This window comes from Narcine bancroftii, chromosome 10 (assembly GCF_036971445.1).
Source record: "Narcine bancroftii isolate sNarBan1 chromosome 10, sNarBan1.hap1, whole genome shotgun sequence".
NCBI lineage: Eukaryota > Metazoa > Chordata > Chondrichthyes > Torpediniformes > Narcinidae > Narcine > Narcine bancroftii.
In genome coordinates, this window is record NC_091478.1 from 17,139,140 (window position 1) to 17,155,985 (window position 16,846).

Sequence of the window (16,846 nt, forward strand, 5' to 3'; positions counted from 1 at the left end):
ACCAGGCTAAACTAAGAACTCGCAACCCATTTTAAAAAATGGGATTTCTCCAAAAGCTTTCCAGCTTGTCATGTTCCAGCTGCTGAACTGTAGAACTCAATTTCTTTCTCTCTCTCTCTCTCTCTCAGAAAACCACATGACCCTCTTAGAACAGCACTCTGAACTCAGACAGACTGCGGCACCGGACCTAATCTTCCGAGTCCAGTCATTTGTTGCTTTCCAAAACAATAATCCATTACTCCACTGCATGTCCACTTAACACCTACTTGCATAGTCCTTATAGGCGTTCTTCAAAGTTTTTGCAAAAGCACTCGGAGCCTGGACTGTCTGACTTGAGCAGAGCTCTGGCATTTTAAATGAGATCTGTTTTGAAGTGTTTGTATGTGACCTCCACTAAAAAACCTGCCACAGTTTATCTCCTTTAAAACATATCTATATACAATATAAAATATAACATAATGCATCACACAATGCTTGAGGTCCAAGTGTGGTGATTACAGGCAAGTGCTGAGACATTGGTTCATGAGGCTTCAGTGAGAGGGCTGAACAGAGGTACAGGTTGCAACAGATAAGGTCTTTCAACTTTTCAGGCTTAGTGCAATTTTTATGTCAGTCAGGGCAGATGTATGCTCTGACTTGAGAATTTGGTACATCAGAGTTCTTGGTGTCTACACATGTGGTATGTGCACCTGGCTGCAGCTCCTTACTGACTGATTCAGGGAGTTGAAGCTGGAGTTGGACAAACTCTGCATCATAAAATAGGCCAAGTGGATCATGGGTAACAGTTATAGTGATGTGTCATGCCTCAGGTGCAGGGTGGGTAGTTAAAAGTGTACCACTTGGTGAACTGTTGCAAGGGGATGACTTTTCAGGGAACAGCAGCAGTAGCCAGGTTCGTGTCAACACGACAAACTTGGGTGCAAATTCCTGGTGTCAACATCTCTGAGGATCTGTCCTGAGTCTCCATGTTGATGCAATCACGAAGAAGGCTCGCTAGCAGCTATACCTTATGAGGTGTCTGAGGAGATTCGGTATGTCACTGAAGACTCTCGTAAACTTCTACAAGTGTACAGTGGAGAGCATTCTGGCTGGTGGCTCCACTGCCTGGTATGGAGATGCCAACTCTCAGGATAAGAATAAACTCCTGAGGGTTGTTAACTCAGTCTGCAACATCACAGGCACCAGACTTCACTCCGTTGAGGACATTACATGAGGTGGTGTCTTTAAAAAGCTGCCTCTAAGACCCCCACCACCTAGGCCACACCCTCTTCACTCTGCTACCATCAGGAAAAAGGTATAGGAGCCTAAATGCAAGCACTCAATGGCAACACAGCTTCTTTACCGCTGCCATCAGATTCCTGAATAATCAATGAACCAAAGGCACTGCCTTACTTTTCGTGCCGTATTATTTTTTATATAGTAATGTAGTAAGATGGTTATAATATGAATGTTTGCTGCCACAAAACACAGAATTTCATGACTTGTTCATCACAATAAATTCTGATTCTGAAATCATTGATTGGTGTTTAAGATGGTCTTATCACTTATTTACTATAAATCAGAATTGTTTCTAACTCAGACAAGATGCTATTTATTGTCGTCTAATAACACTTAAATGTAATATTACACAAAATTGCCTTTAGACTGCCATAAGCAGACAAAGATTCATGATTTGCATTGCCTGGCAACCCATATTCTGAAGCCCAATATTCCTCCAGTTGTGACGTGTTAATCGTGGGAGAACATACCACATTAAGACAGATAGGGGGACCAAAGATTTGATGTTCTCCTAATAACAAGCTCTCTCACCTGGTAAAAATAGTAATGTATTGAATAGTTTAAGCATTGTGTTAAAGGTTAGTCCATCATTTTGCATCATGCAGTAATTGATTACATCTTGGTAAATAATGATGAAAGAATTGATGTGTTCTCTTTTTAATTCAACCGGTTGAAAATTGAACAGGCTTGTTTGCTTGAGTAGTTTAACCTTCTGATAATGTTGCTATTTTTGTCTTTCTTTGTTTTCTGTAATTGGATTCGACTTCTCAACGTTTCCTTTATTGGACTGGCTTGAGATAAAAGATATATTTTTCTCAGGAGTCTTGTATTAAATTCAATTGGCATATATTGCCTCCTCTTGATCTTGGATATGAGAATTAATAATTGATGGGCATTTATTAATAACATGTTCTGTTTTAATAAGGAGCCATATGCTTTGCAAACATGGGCATTGCAATGCTGGAACCAGCCTTGCCTATTTGGATGATGGAAACCATGTGCTCGTCAAAATGGCAACTGGGTAAATATAACTTCAACACTTGCTTTTCTTTTTGAAATTCTCACTAATTATCATAGAGATTTCCTCTGACCATCATCATTGAATACATTGTTCTTACTTTTCCACAGTTGGCTCTTACTAGGAATATTGTGAACTGACTTAAGTAGTTGGTTTACAGTCTCACCATTACCTCACTGGATGTAATTTTCTTGACCTAAATAACCTAGATTCTGCATTGTCACATCAAATATCCTGGACAATTTAAAAAAAAAAAAAATTCTCCAGTCATTTGAACCTCAAAATTATGTTTGTCTCATACATATTACATTATTAATTTTTAAATGAGTTAGCTTTGAACTAATTAAATACTTGTCAAATTCATAATAGTTGAGCTAATGTACTGCACTTATTTTCAATTGAACCTACAAAGAAAAAATACCAGTATTTAGTGACAGTGTCAGTTTTAAATGTTCAGCAGTTAAACATGAGAAGGAATATTTAGTCATTGTCAACATGAATTATGTTCAGAAAACAGCACATTACTAGAAGACACAACAAATAAAAGCAACTTAAAGATTAAATCTATTCTTAAAACTTCATTTACAAAATTAAGCAAGTGGTCAATCTTTCAGGTTGGATCAGGTGACCTTGAGGTCAGTGAGCATTTCACAGAGAGTAACCAGAACTTCTTGACGTTTAGCATAGCCAGGGTCAAGGTGAGGAGCAGATTAAATAGGCAAGTGTTTAATTGGGGAAGGGATAATTACAATGTTATTAGGCAGGAACATGGAAGAGTAAATTGGTAAAAGATGTTCTCAGGGAAATAAACAGCAGAAATGTGAAGGATATTGAGGAACCACTCGCATGGAGCTCTAGTTTGCTTTTTCCCACTGAGACCGGGAACAGATGTTAGGATAAAGCAACCCTGGTTAACAAGAGAGGTAGAACAGTTCGTCAAGAGGAAGAAAGAAACATACATCACAAGGTATAGGAAGCAAAAGCAGACAGGGCTCATAAGTATTATGAGGTAGCCAGGATGGAGCTTAAAGAGGAACTGAGATGAGCTGGAAGGGGACATGAGAAGGCCTTAGCAAGAAGAACTGAGGAAACCCCCAAGGCATCCTACATACAGTGGCCTCCATAATGTTTGGATCAAAGATCCTTTACATGCCCGTGTGCTCCGCAGTTTGAAATTTGTAATCAAGCAATTCCCATGTATTTAAAGTGCACATTCCACAGTTTATTCAAGGTTATTTGTGTATATTTTGGTTTGACCTTATGGAAATGAGGGGACTTTTTATACATAGTTCCCCTCATTTCAGGGCTCCATAATGGTTTCACAGATGTTTGTGAATATTCGGGTACGTTTAAATGTTCATTGGTGCAAGTATAAGGAGAACTAGGCTTGCTTCTAAGCTTTTAATCGCCTTTGGAGTCTGTAGTAGCCATTTTTTTAACTCGAGGTAAAGGTTTCATTATTGTCACATAATACTGCATTTAGAATGTAACATACATGAAATTCTTTAACTTTTTGTCTACTGTGGATAATGAAGAAGGGTTTCAAAGATTGAAAAAGGATTTGGACTGCTTAGAAGAGTGGGCTGAAAGATGGCAGATGGAGTTTAATGCTGATAAGTGTAAAGTGCTTTACCTTGGAAAGAATAATCAAAACGGGACACACGTAGTAAATGGGAGGGCATTGAAGAATGCAGTGGAGCAGAAAGATCTAAGGAATAACAGTTCATCGTTCCCTGAAGGTAGAATCTCGTGTGGATAGGGTGGTGAAGCAGGCTTTTAGTATGCTGGCCTTTATAAATCAAAGCATAGAATACAGGAGTTGGGAGGTGATGTTGAGACTGTTCAAGGCATTGGTGAGGCCAAATTTGGAATATTGTGTGCAGTTCTGGTCACTAAATTATAGGAAGGATATCAACAAGGTAGTGAGAGTGCAGAAAAGATTTACGAAAATGTTACCTGGGTTTCAGAATCTAGATTACAAAGAAAGATCGAGCAGAATAGGTCTTTATTCCTTGGAGCGCAGAAGGTTGAGGGGGGATTTGATAGAGGTATTTAAGATTGAGGGGGCTAGATAGAGTTGATGTAGATAGGCTTTTTCCTTTGAGGGTAGGAGTGATTGAAACAAGAGGCAAAAGTTTGGAAGTAACATGAGGGGGAACTTCTTCACTCAGAGAGTGGTGGCCGTGTGGAATGAGCTTCCAGGAGAAGTAGTGGCAGCAGTGTCCATTTTGTTATTTAAGGAAAATTTTGATGGGTATATGGATGGGAGGGGAATGGAAGGTTATGGGCAAGGAATGGCCTTTATAAATCAAAGCATAGAATACAGGAGTTGGGAGGTGATGTTGAGGCTGTTCAAGGCATTGGTGAGGCCAAATTTGGAATATTGTGTGCAGTTCTGGTCACTAAATTATAGGAAGGATATCAACAAGGTAGTGAGAGTGCAGAGAAGATTTATGAAAATGTTACCTGGGTTTCAGAATCTAGAGGAATGTACTTAGTTTGGTGTGGACTAGAAGGGCTGAGATGGCCTATTTCCTTGCTGTAATTGTTGTAAGGCAAACAGTTGCCACTTTGCCCCTCACAGAAGCCTGGCATTCCTAGGTGGTCTCCCTCCAAGTACTGACCAGTCCTGAGCCTGCTTATTTTCCATGATTGGACAATCTCAGGTATATTCAGGCTATTAGGCTGAGTTGAGCCAATGAAAGTCAAAGAGGCTAGTGTGAGGCTGCAAAAGAAGAATAAAACAGCAAAGAGACATTGCCCAAACCTTAGGATGACCAAAATCAATAGTTTGGTACATCATTAAGAAGAAAGAGTGCATTGGTGAGCTCTGTAACCACAAAGGAACTTTGCAGAAGACTTCATGAACAGATATTGAGGCTACACTGCAGGATGCAAACCATGGTAAAGGTGGTACACTTTGGATCTTATGCAGTTCCTTTACACCTTCACTTTTGGCTCTTGCCATTGGTCTGATACAGGTTGATCTTGGTCTCATTTGTCCACAAGACCACTTTCCAGAATTCTGCAGGCTCTTTTAAATGCTTCTTAGCAAACTGTAATCTGCCATCCTTTCTGTGGCTAACTAGTGGTTTGCATCTTGCAGAGAAGCCTCTGTATTTCTGTTCATGACATCTTATGCGGACATTAGTCATCGGCACATCCACACCTGCCTCCTGAAGAGTGTTTCTGATTTGTTGGACATAGGTTTGGGGATTTTTCTTCATTATGATGAGAATTCTTCTGACATCGATAGTAGAGGTCTTCCTTGGAGTACCAGTCCCTTTGCGATTACTGAGCTCAGCAGTGCACTCTTTCTTCTTAATGATATTCTAAACTGTTAATTTTGGTAATCCTAAGATTTGGGTGATATCTCTTACTGTTTTATTCTTGTTTCTCAGCCTCATGATGGCATCTTTGAATTTCATTGAAACAACTTTGGTCCTCGTGCTGAAAAATGGCAACTACAGACTCCAAAGGTGATGAAAAGCTTAGAAGCAAGCCTCGTTTTTTTTATACCAGGACCATTGAAGCAATTAAACATACCTGAGTACTCACAAACACCTGTGAAGTCAAATGTCCCAAACATTATGAGAGGATTTTTAGAAATGGGGATTACGAGTATTTGGTAAAGCAATTTTATTAGGGGAGAGTTAGCATGGCTTGTGCTCCAAGGAGATGACAAAAGAAATTAGTGATGGTAGGGCAGTGGATGTAGTGTGAATGGGTTTTAGTAGGTATTTGACAAGGTTCCCCATGGTAAGCTCATCTAGAATGCCATAAGGCATGGAATCTATAGGAACTTGGCTGCCCACAGAAGGCAGAGTGGTAGTAGATGAAACATATTCTGCCTGGAGGTCAGTGTACCACAGGGTTCTAAATTTTAAATTAAATTTTCTGTTCTGGGGCCACTGGTGTTCATGATTTTTATGAATGACTTGGATGAGGAAGTGGAGGGGTGGGTAACTTTGTAGATGATATAAAGGTTGAAGATAGTGTGGATGGAAAAGAAGGTTATCATAGGCTACAAAGGGATATAGGCAGGATGCAGTGTGGTGGAGAAATGGTAGATGGATTTCTGTCCAGAAAAGTGTGAAGTGAAATACTTTGGGGAAAATTGAACTTAAAGTCAGAGTGCATTGTTAATGACAGGATTCTTAGCTGCATGAAGGAATGAAGGAACCGAGTGATTCTGGGATCAAAGTCAAACATATTAATAGGATGGTTAAGAAGGCCTATGGTGTACCAGCCTTCATTTGTCTGGCTTTTGAGTTCAAGAGGCACAAGGTAATTTTACAACTATAAAACTCTGGTTAGGCTAGACTTGGGATATTGTGTTCAGTTTTCACTATAGGAAGGACATGCAAGTTTTAGAGAGGCACAGAAATGATTCACCAGGATGACACCTGGATTAGAGAATGTGTCTTGTGAAGAAAGGCTGTATGAGCTGCGGCTTTTTTTGTGAAGATGACAGGCAACTTAATAGATATGTATAAGATTATGTCGGGAATGGATAGGGTGGACAGTAACATCTTTTTCTCAGGGCTCAGTTTAAAATTAGTGAAAGAAAGTTTAGGGGAGACATCAGAGGTTTTTTTTAAACATAAGGAATGGTTGGAGCCTGGTTCAATAGGGATAGTTTAAAAAAAAATCTTAGGCACATGGATGTAAGAAAATGGAGGGTCATAGGCTATGAGGGAGGGAAGAGTTGATTGATGTGGAGAAAGTTGAGATGAGTCAGCACACTATTTTGGGCCAAAGAGCCACTACTGTCTTGTACTAGTCTATGCTCTGATTCTAGAATTAGAGGTTGTAGATTGAAGGCAAGAGGGGAGATGTTTGAGGTATCTGAGGTGCAACCATTTCACTGAGAGGGTGGTCTCTATCTGGAATGAGCTGCTCGAAGAAACTGCAGAAGCAGGCACAATTTCGGTCTGAGAGAAAGTGATTTGAAACATGTCGACCAAATGCAGGCAAACGGGACTAGCCTAGAATGTCAACTTGGTCTGTTCCATGCTGAGTGACTCATGCTGTATAAATATTGTACTACTGTTATTCTAGTTCAGCCTATAACAGGAAATGAAAACTGTTCATTTATATGCGAGCATTTTATTACCTTTCCAGATATCAATACATGCTACTTCCAGGCTGTGATTTCATTATATGGCTGAGTGACATTAACACTGATAAGCTTTGTATTGCTTTGCAGGCGTTGCTTTTGTTCCAGCAAGTGTATCGTATCTAATTGGAACTAACATCTTTGGTATCCTTGCACACAAAATGGGCAGGTAGGAAATGGTCTTGTGAACCATTTATCAAGCATTGGCCTCAAAATCTACGCAATGGATTTGATGACTTTAATAATAAAAAAAAAACAGATCGCTAGATATCCAGTGGTTCAAATCTTCAACTATATTTAATAAACTGGATGTCTGCTTGCTCGGGAAATGAACTCATGGGTTTAATTTATGAAAAATAATCATAGGCTCAGCAGTCCAACAAAAACATTCCTCAGACAATCTCCATGTTGAGGATTTTAGCAAATCAGAGTGGTGAGCCATTGTCTGTAAACCTGCAAACACTGACCAGTTCCAATTTCTTCCTCAGGTGGTTGTGTTCACTCTTGGGAATGATCATCGTTGGAATAAGCATTGTTTGTGTAAGTTTAGCAGTAATAATGGGATCACCAAATACCTTGAAGCTTAGCCTGTTAAAGGTTTATTTCAGTTGCATTTTACTGAAATGTGACATTTTAGTTCCTGAAATTTATTAATGCTTTTTAAATAAAACTAAGCTTCTTTATTCAGTGAAGGAGATGTTAAGTGTTTACTCTTGTCGGTGGTTTCTTAAATACATCGAAGACGATGGATTGATTCTCACTGTTGGTGTCAAAGATTAGAATTGCAGTTAGAGCTTCAGAATAGCAAATAAAGTTAAGGGTAATGTTTATATTTTCATCCACTGGTATAATGAAGAAGGCATGGTTCTAATTTTAAAATTGTTACTGAAGCTGAACTAAAGCATTTTTGAAAGAAGTTGGTATCGAAGAGAAAGTGATGTTTAAAATATAATTAATACCTCTGTTTCATTAATGACAGGTGCCGTTTGCCAAAAACATTTATGGACTTATTGTACCAAACTTTGGAGTTGGTTTTGCCATAGGTGAGGAAAAAGTCTTTTGCAGGAGAATGACTTCTTAACTGAAAGGAAATATTTGACACTCTTACCTCAAGAAAGAGTGTCAGGTTCAACCTCAACAATGACGAATTCAGCCTAAGTGAGATAAGAACTCTTGCATGTTACCTTGGGGTAATGTTCTACCCCAAAATTTAGTGACTGCATCAAACAATTAATAATATACTTAACCATTATAACTGGATGAGTCCTGATAATTCATCAGTAATATTTTAAGAAACTGGATTGAGACAAGCAAATTAATGATGTTTTCCATTCTTATAAATGCTTATCTTATCAACATTTTAAGAATTTAGTGAGTCCGATTGAAAAAAAACATTACATAGAAATGTTCTCTTTTAAGTTTAAAAAAAATGGTCATAAAATTTCCATTTTATTAGTCTGGATGAATGGAAAGGAAAGGAAGGTGCCCCAACTACAAACATGCATACTCTTAAGACTTGTTCTTCCTTAGATTAGTGGGATTGTTGAATAAGAAATAGAACTTTAAACATTTGTGGTTAGATTTGGTGCTGAGTGATGTTTAATTATCTGGAATTAATTCATCATTTACAGAGCAAGGTTCAAAAGAGAATTGTCAGTTTGATACTTTTATGTTTTAATGCTCCTAAATATTAACTCCACATTAAAAAAAACTTAATTTTCTCATTGCAAAACAACAATGATTTAACTGGAGAGAAAATGCATTTAAATACATTCAGATAATCAGATCACAATTAAGAAAGAAAAAAATGGTTAAATCAAACATTGTAGGATCATACACCCAAGAAACAGAGTAATCCTAGGTCTGGATTCCTCTGTGTGTTTCTTAACCAAGGCCCGGTCCTAATACCTTTTAAACATTATCTTAGCCTCTGCTACTTCTTTCAGCAGTTTCTTACAGACATTCACTAAAACCTGTTGAAAAATGTAACCCTCAGATCCCCTTTAAAATTCTGCACTCCTACCTTAAACCTATCATAATCTAGTACTAGATTCTACTCCCTTGGAATAAGACTTCACTCTCCAAATGAAAGATCTTAACCCAAAATGTCAACCGTTCATTTCTCTCTACAGATTCTGCTGTGTTCCTCCAAATTTCAGCATCTCTTGTTTCTACTTGATTTACCCTGTTTATGTCCCTGATAACTTTATAAACCTGCTACAAGGACACGTCTCAGCTCTAGATGCTTAAAATTTTAAATTGGAGATAGCAAGTGGTTGCAGGTGTTGGAATCTCAAGCAAAAGAAAATTGCTGGAGGAACTCCGAAGGTCAGGCAGCAACTGTGGGAGGAAAAGAATTATCAATTCGGTTCTGGAGGAAGTTCTCAACATCAAACGTTGACAATTTCCACCTTCTCCACTCCTGCTTGATCAGCTTAGTTTTTCCAACAGTTTGTTTATTCACTGAAGTTTTAAATTGCTGTTTTAAGTTGTTAAATGCACTTTTATTTCTGGATAATTATCAACGCCCAGGTGCTTTAAGAAATATTAAAGTCAATAGGTTGGTAATATTTTCTAATTTCTTTGCCTTTCTAAAAAAAGAAGATTGAATTGTACATTCTAAGGGTAACTTGCTGATCTTGAATTATCAATGCATTATTTCTTTTAGGAATGGTGGATTCTTCAATGATGCCAATTATGGGGTACTTAGTGGATCTGCGCCATGTCTCTGTTTATGGAAGTGTTTATGCAGTTGCAGATGTGGCATTTTGCATGGGCTTCGCATTAGGTATGTTTACACCATGCGTTGCAGCAGATTAGGTTACATGGATTAAAAGAAGAAAGAGCCTTCAGTCATTTCACTTTCCCAAAGACACACATCAGTCCAAATTTTGCAGTCAACAACGAGGTGTTACAAGATCAAACCAGCAACCACAAAGGCGGCATAAAGATGAACAATTATTAACAAAAAATTCACCTTCAAACTTTAATTCAAAATCCCCTCTTTAAAAGCAATGCAAATCTCTATAACGATGTAAAACTAATAAATTTCCCAGACTAAATATAACATGAGTAATTAAAGTTATATTTCCAACCAGCCCACAGAAAAACTTAAGACACAAAACTTCGATCTCAACTGAAGCAAAGATCATAAACAAAATTCAGTTTGTTTGGTAAACTGAAGCCAAAAGATCTTTGAGAGAGAGAGAGCACAAAATTCAAAGTTGTCTTCTTGTGTTGCTTGCAGAGAGAGGGAAACCACTGGCTTGGTCTGGATCCTTCTGGCCACCTTTGGAATCTTCATTCCTTTTGAAATCCCAACATTCTAAACTGTGCTCCAGTCCATGACTCATGCTCTGGGCCTTCTTCCACTCCACAGCACCACCCAGTGGTGGTTTATCGTCCAAGTCCAGAAATTTTTAGATCATTTTTTGCACATGCTCAGTCTGTCTCCCACTCTCTCTGCAGTCCACCTTCATCTTGGCTCTCTAAGGCAAACTGTCACTTTTTAACATAAAACCACACAATATATAGGTCAATACACAACACAGAACTCTGTAACAGAAGTGATGGGATTTGTCACTTCAATTGCAGAAAAATATCTGCAATGATTTAGCCTTCATTAGTATGTTGATTTCTTCTGTTTATGAATTTGAATGCATCACCATCTATGATGACTTTGTCATCATAGCATGAATTAAGATGGGTGATCAGCCAATTCAACTAAAGGATTCTTACAGAAGGTAGAGCACAAAATTTAAAAAAACCTGGATTTTATTTCACATTTATCACTTAAAGCAAAAAAAATATGCATATTAAAAAAAGCCTGCAAACAGAAAAATAAAAAGCTGTAATCTTACCTTTAAACATTATTCTGCAGAAACAGGATTCTACAATTGTAAAGTTCATTTTGTAGAGTCTGAGGGGATGCTAGGAGTAACTCCAACTGAATAAAAAGTTGGAGTTGGTTGTGGCTGGAACTAGGTCACTGGCGACTGAAAGCTGATAAAACCATAGCAGCACAGAAAACAGGCCCTTAGGCTATTCTAGTCTGTGCCAAACTATTATTTTGCTGAGTCCCACTGACCTGCACCCAGTCCATAGGCCTTCATCCCTCTCCTATCCAGATACCTGCTCAATTTTTTCTTAAATGTAACCTAACCTCTGTATTTACTCCATCTCTTCCCCTCATAATTTTATATACATTTATCAAAATTCACTTCATCTGCCATGCTCCGGAGAATAAAGTGCAAACTTATTTAATCTTTCTCTGTGATCCTGAAGATCCAGCAATATCCTATTAAATCTTCTCTGCACTCTCTATCTTTCTGATATCTTTCCTGTAGTGACCAATACTGCACACAATGCTCCAAATTTGGCCTATCCAATGTCTTGTAAAATTTTACCATAACATCCCAACTCCTATACTCATACTTTGATTTTATGAAGGGCAATATTCCAAAACCTCTCAATAACCTCATCTATCATTGATGCCACTTAAACAGAATCATACATCTGTATTTACATATCCCTCTGTCTACTGTATTCCTCAGTGCCCTACCATTTACTGAATACACCCTATCTTGGTTTGTCCTTCCAAAATGTAACACCTCACACTTAGTAAAACTTGAAGTCTGCAGGCATTGTGGTTGAAGTTAAAAAAAAACCACAACACTAGAGATACTTAGCAGGTCAAACAGTATACTTTATATAATAACAATAACTAACATTTGGCTTTAGCCCTTCTTCAAGGTAGCATTGTGTTTTACCACCTCACAATTGTCTGCATTAAATTGCATCTGTTATTTTTTCCATCTGGTCCAGATCCCTCTACAAGCTTTGAAAGCCTACCTCACTGTCCACAACACCTCCATTCATTGTGTCATCTGCAAACATGCTGATTTAATTTACCACATTATCATCCAGAACTTTCACATAGATGACAAACAGCAATGGTCCCAGTACTCTTCCTGAGGCACACAACAAATCACAGGCTTCCAGTCTGAGAAGCAATCATCCATACCACTCTCTGGCTTCACCTGTATAGCCAATGTCAAATCCAGTTCACTACCTCGCCATGAATACTGAATGTCTAAACTTGCCTAACTAACCTCTCATGTGGAACCTTGTCAAAGGTTCATGCAGACAACATCCATAGCCTTTCTGTCATCAACTTTCCTGGTAACCTCCTCGAAAAACTCTACAAGATTGGTTAAACACAACCTACCATATACAAAGCCATGCTGACTATCAGTAATTAGTCCCTGGCTATCCAAATATTTGTATATCCAATCTCTTAGGACACCTTCCAATAATTTACCTACTGACATCAGGCTCACTGACCTAGAATTTACTGTTACTTTTGGAACCTTTTTTTTTAAACACAAGAATAACGTAAGCGACCCTCCAATTCTTCAACTCCTCATCTGTGGCTAAGAACATTTTAAATATTTCTGCCAGAGCCCCTGCAATTCCTACACTAGCCTCCCTTAAGGTCTGAGGGAATATCTTATCAGACCCTGGGGACTTATCTATCTTTATTTGATTTGAGAAAGCAAGCACCTCCTCCTCTTTAAACTATAAAGGTTCCATGACTTCATTGCTTCTTTTCTTCCCTAGACTCTGTGCCAGTTTCCTGAGTAAATACTGATCAAAATAAAATTTATCTCCCCCAACCCCTCTGGCTCTATACATAGCCAGCCACTCTGATCTTCAAATTTTGACCCTTACTATCCTTTTGTTCTTAATATTCCTGTGGAAACCCTTAAAATTTTCCTTCACATGTCTGCGAAAACAACATAATTTCTTCTTTTAGACTTCCTGATTTCCTTCTTGCATTTTGTCTGGCATTTTCTATACTCCTCAAATACTTTACTTGCTCCTTGTTGCCCATACCTGTTATACTCCCTTCTCTTTTTTACCAGATCCCCAATATCAGTCAAAAACCAAGGTTCCCTATTAATTTTGCCTTTAATCCTGACAGGAACAGACAAAATCTGAACTCTCAAAATTTAGCCCACGAATGCCTTCCACTTAACAGAAAACAACCTGCCGCAGTCCACGCTTTCCAGAGCCTTTCTCCAGTTCAGAATCTCATCCCGAGGACCAGACCTTTCCTTATTGATAATTAACTTGAAACTAATGTCATTGTAATCACTGGAGCCAAAATGTTCCCCTACACATACTTCTTTCACCTGCTCGGTCTCATTTCCTAATAGGAGATCCAGTATTGCAATGTCTCAAATTGGTACCTCTATATATTGAATTTAAAAAACTTCCGTAAACACAATTGACAATCTCCAAGCCATCCAGCACTACAATGTATAGAAATCCCAGTCAATACATGGAAAGTTAAAATCTCTTACTATCACAACCCATGTTTCCTGCAGCTGTCTGTTGTCACTCACAGATTTGCACCTCCAATTCTTGCGGTCCATAATACAATCCCATTAGTCTGGTCATACCTTTCCCATTCCTCCACTCCACCTATATAGCCTCACTGGACAAGTCCTCTGGTCTGTCCTGCCAGAGCACAGCTGTGGTATTTTCCCTGACAAGCAATGCCACACCTTCACCTTTCATCCCCTCCCATGTTATTGCATCTGAAATAGAACCCCAGAACATTGAACGGCCAGTCCTGCCCCTCTGACAATCAAGTTTCACTAACATCCGCAATGCTATAATTCCTCTTGCCAATCCACCCTCCAAGCTGTCTGCTTGCAAACAATACTCCTTGCATTGAAATAGATGTACCTGACAACCTTTCACCATGTACAATCCTTTGATTTCTGACTTTACATCTTTTTTCTCCTCCACTCCTCAGGCACTCTGGTTCCCATCCTCTTGCAAATCTAGTTTTTAAATCCCGCAGAGCAGCACTAGCAAATCTTCCCACAAAGATATTAATCCCTCTCCAGTTCATTTGTAAACCATCCTATCAGAATAGGGCCCATCTGCCCTGGAAGAGAGCCCAGTGATCCAGAAACTTGAGGCCCTCGCTCCTGCACCATGTTAAGCTGCATCATTCTCCTATTTCTAACCTCACTAACACGTGGCATGGGTAATAATCCTAAAATTACAATCCTGCAGGTCCTGCCCTTCAACTTAGCACCCAACTCCCCAAACTCTCTTTCCAGGACCTCATCACCCTTCCTACCCACATCATTGGTCTCTCCATGGACCCCAACATCTGGCTGCTCACTCCCTCCTGAGAATGCTATGATTTCCATCAGAACGATCTCAGACCTTGGCACGAGGGAGGCAACATACCATCCTGGATTCACAATCTTTTCCACGGAAGCTTTTACCTTACAGCATCTTCTAACACTACAGCTGATGGATGCAAGAGATCCATCACAACAGTCGAATCAAGCTTTTTTCTATTACCCTAAGCAAAGATAACAGAATACAATTTCAATACTTTGATTTTGACAAATTGTTCCTTTGAAATGCACACTTGCAATGGGAGCACACTGTAACACCAGAAAAACCTTTCCTGCGACATGCACTTACAGGATAGCATCACATTACTGATGGTTGGAAAGACTGCAACATTAGCAATCACCTCTGCACCTGCTATTGCTTGAAGTTGCTTCCGTTCCACTTTTCTTCCATTCCAGCATTGTGCCTAGACTGGTTTGATGATATGGGTCGCCGACCAGCACACTGGAGAGATAGCAACAGATTATCAGTCAGGTGGATTTAACACCATTTGTGGACATTTCAGACGTAACTTGCCACAGATGACAGAAATAGACCATCAATTTACTTTGAAGTGGAGTAATTTTCTTCCATTCCTCTTTGCTGATTTTTTTTAAAAAATTGAAGCATTAAATAAATACATTTAGCCAACTAAATATTTTTAAAGCAAATCAGTCATGGCCAAAAATACAATTTTAAAACAGGGTAATATTGCACCAACCAACTTCCTAATTTGAAGGAAGATAGTGTGCATTCAGTTAGAGAACAAGAGGTGATCTCACTTTCGGTTATGATAAACTGTAATCACATGATCCAGACAACAAAAAACTTCTGCCATACACAATGATTCCTGTCAAACTGAGAAAAGAAGCACCATTTCAAACAACAATTCAAATGTTATAAAAGCAGTCTCACAAACACATCTATGTTTTTTTGTCAAAGTTTTAAAAGTCATCTTCATGTATCCTTGGGGGCCAACGATTTCATGCAATTATATCTTCAGTGACATTAAGAAAATTCTGTCAAAGATCCTACAAGCAGTTGGAGGGATAACTCTTCCAGTTTAAATGTCACAGACAACAATGAAGTGGGATTTCTACACAGATTTAAAATTACACTCAACTGTTCATATGGAACCAAGAACGTGAAATTTTAAGAACTGTTGACTTCTTAGAATTCTGATTATAACCTTGCCTAAGCTGGATTTATATTAATTGAATGTGGAGAATTTTTGCACTCATTAAGGTGATGAACATCAGTTTTGGGGAAATTAATACATTTTCAGAAATTTTGATACCATTTTGATTTTAAGAAATTCAATGCTATCAAGGAATATTTAGATAGTGTTAGGGGAAAGGCAATTTTATCTTCAGTGCAGTTTAGTTCTGTTTGTTAGTTGATGGTTTCTAGTCCATTAGAATTCTTTAAGGACCTTGATTACTTAGCCAGCTTGATATCATTAGGGTTACGGGAATTTAGGAAGCACATTGAGCTGGTGGGATAACAGCAGGTGTTGAGGAGAAGGGAAACTCAGAAACAGAATTTATTGTCCTGAACACATCTCAAAATTTGTTGTTTTGCGGCACCATCACAGCACAAACCACATTTCAAACTAATTAATAGTGCAAGAAAAAAAGCAAAGTGAGATGAGTCTATGCTACATTATTCATTCAGAAATCTAAGGCAGAGTGCCCATCTTAAGGCTCCTGGACCTTCTTCCCAATGGCAGAAGAGTGAAGAAGGGCATGGCCTAGGTGGTGGGGATCTTTTCTTGTTGATGTCCTTGATGGAGTGAAATCTGGTGCCCATGATGTCGCAGACCAAGTTAATAACCCTCTGGATTTTTTTCTTGTCCTGAGCATTGGCAGTGGTGCAATCAAGCAGAATGCTCTCCACAATACAACTGCTAGCAGTTTATCATTCTGGCCAGCTTACTTTTTGCAAGTTTGATTCAGACAAACACGTTAATCAGTTTATCCACCAGATTTTTACAAGCTGTCTACTCTAGCGAACAGGAAATCTCTTGGCATCCACTGTCAATGGAGAAAACAAACGGTGATTACAGAAAGTAATTAACTGGCTTGGTTTACCAAGAAAAGTTAATTTCGCATTAAAAATATTTTGAAAATAATTAATCAAACATTTAAAATACTGAATTTTTAAAGCTTGATACGAACGGAGAGGAAAAACAATTTGGCCAATGTCCAGTTACATCAGTAGGATGCATCAGA

General features: G+C 38.6%; 1 protein-coding gene across 8 annotated transcripts in view; it reads left to right on the top strand.

Moving 5' to 3' along the window:
- LOC138744224 (synaptic vesicular amine transporter-like) overlaps nt 1-16,846 on the top strand; it is a 146,641-nt gene that overhangs the window by 126,920 nt on the left and 2,875 nt on the right. For all 8 annotated transcript variants that reach the window (XM_069900046.1, XM_069900043.1, XM_069900042.1 and 5 more), the window contains 5 exons: nt 2,204-2,299; nt 7,506-7,584; nt 7,904-7,955; nt 8,395-8,458; nt 10,084-10,203. In XM_069900046.1, the coding sequence (XP_069756147.1) occupies nt 2,204-2,299; nt 7,506-7,584; nt 7,904-7,955; nt 8,395-8,458; nt 10,084-10,203 (411 nt within the window). The remainder of the gene's footprint in view (nt 1-2,203; nt 2,300-7,505; nt 7,585-7,903; nt 7,956-8,394; nt 8,459-10,083; nt 10,204-16,846) is intronic.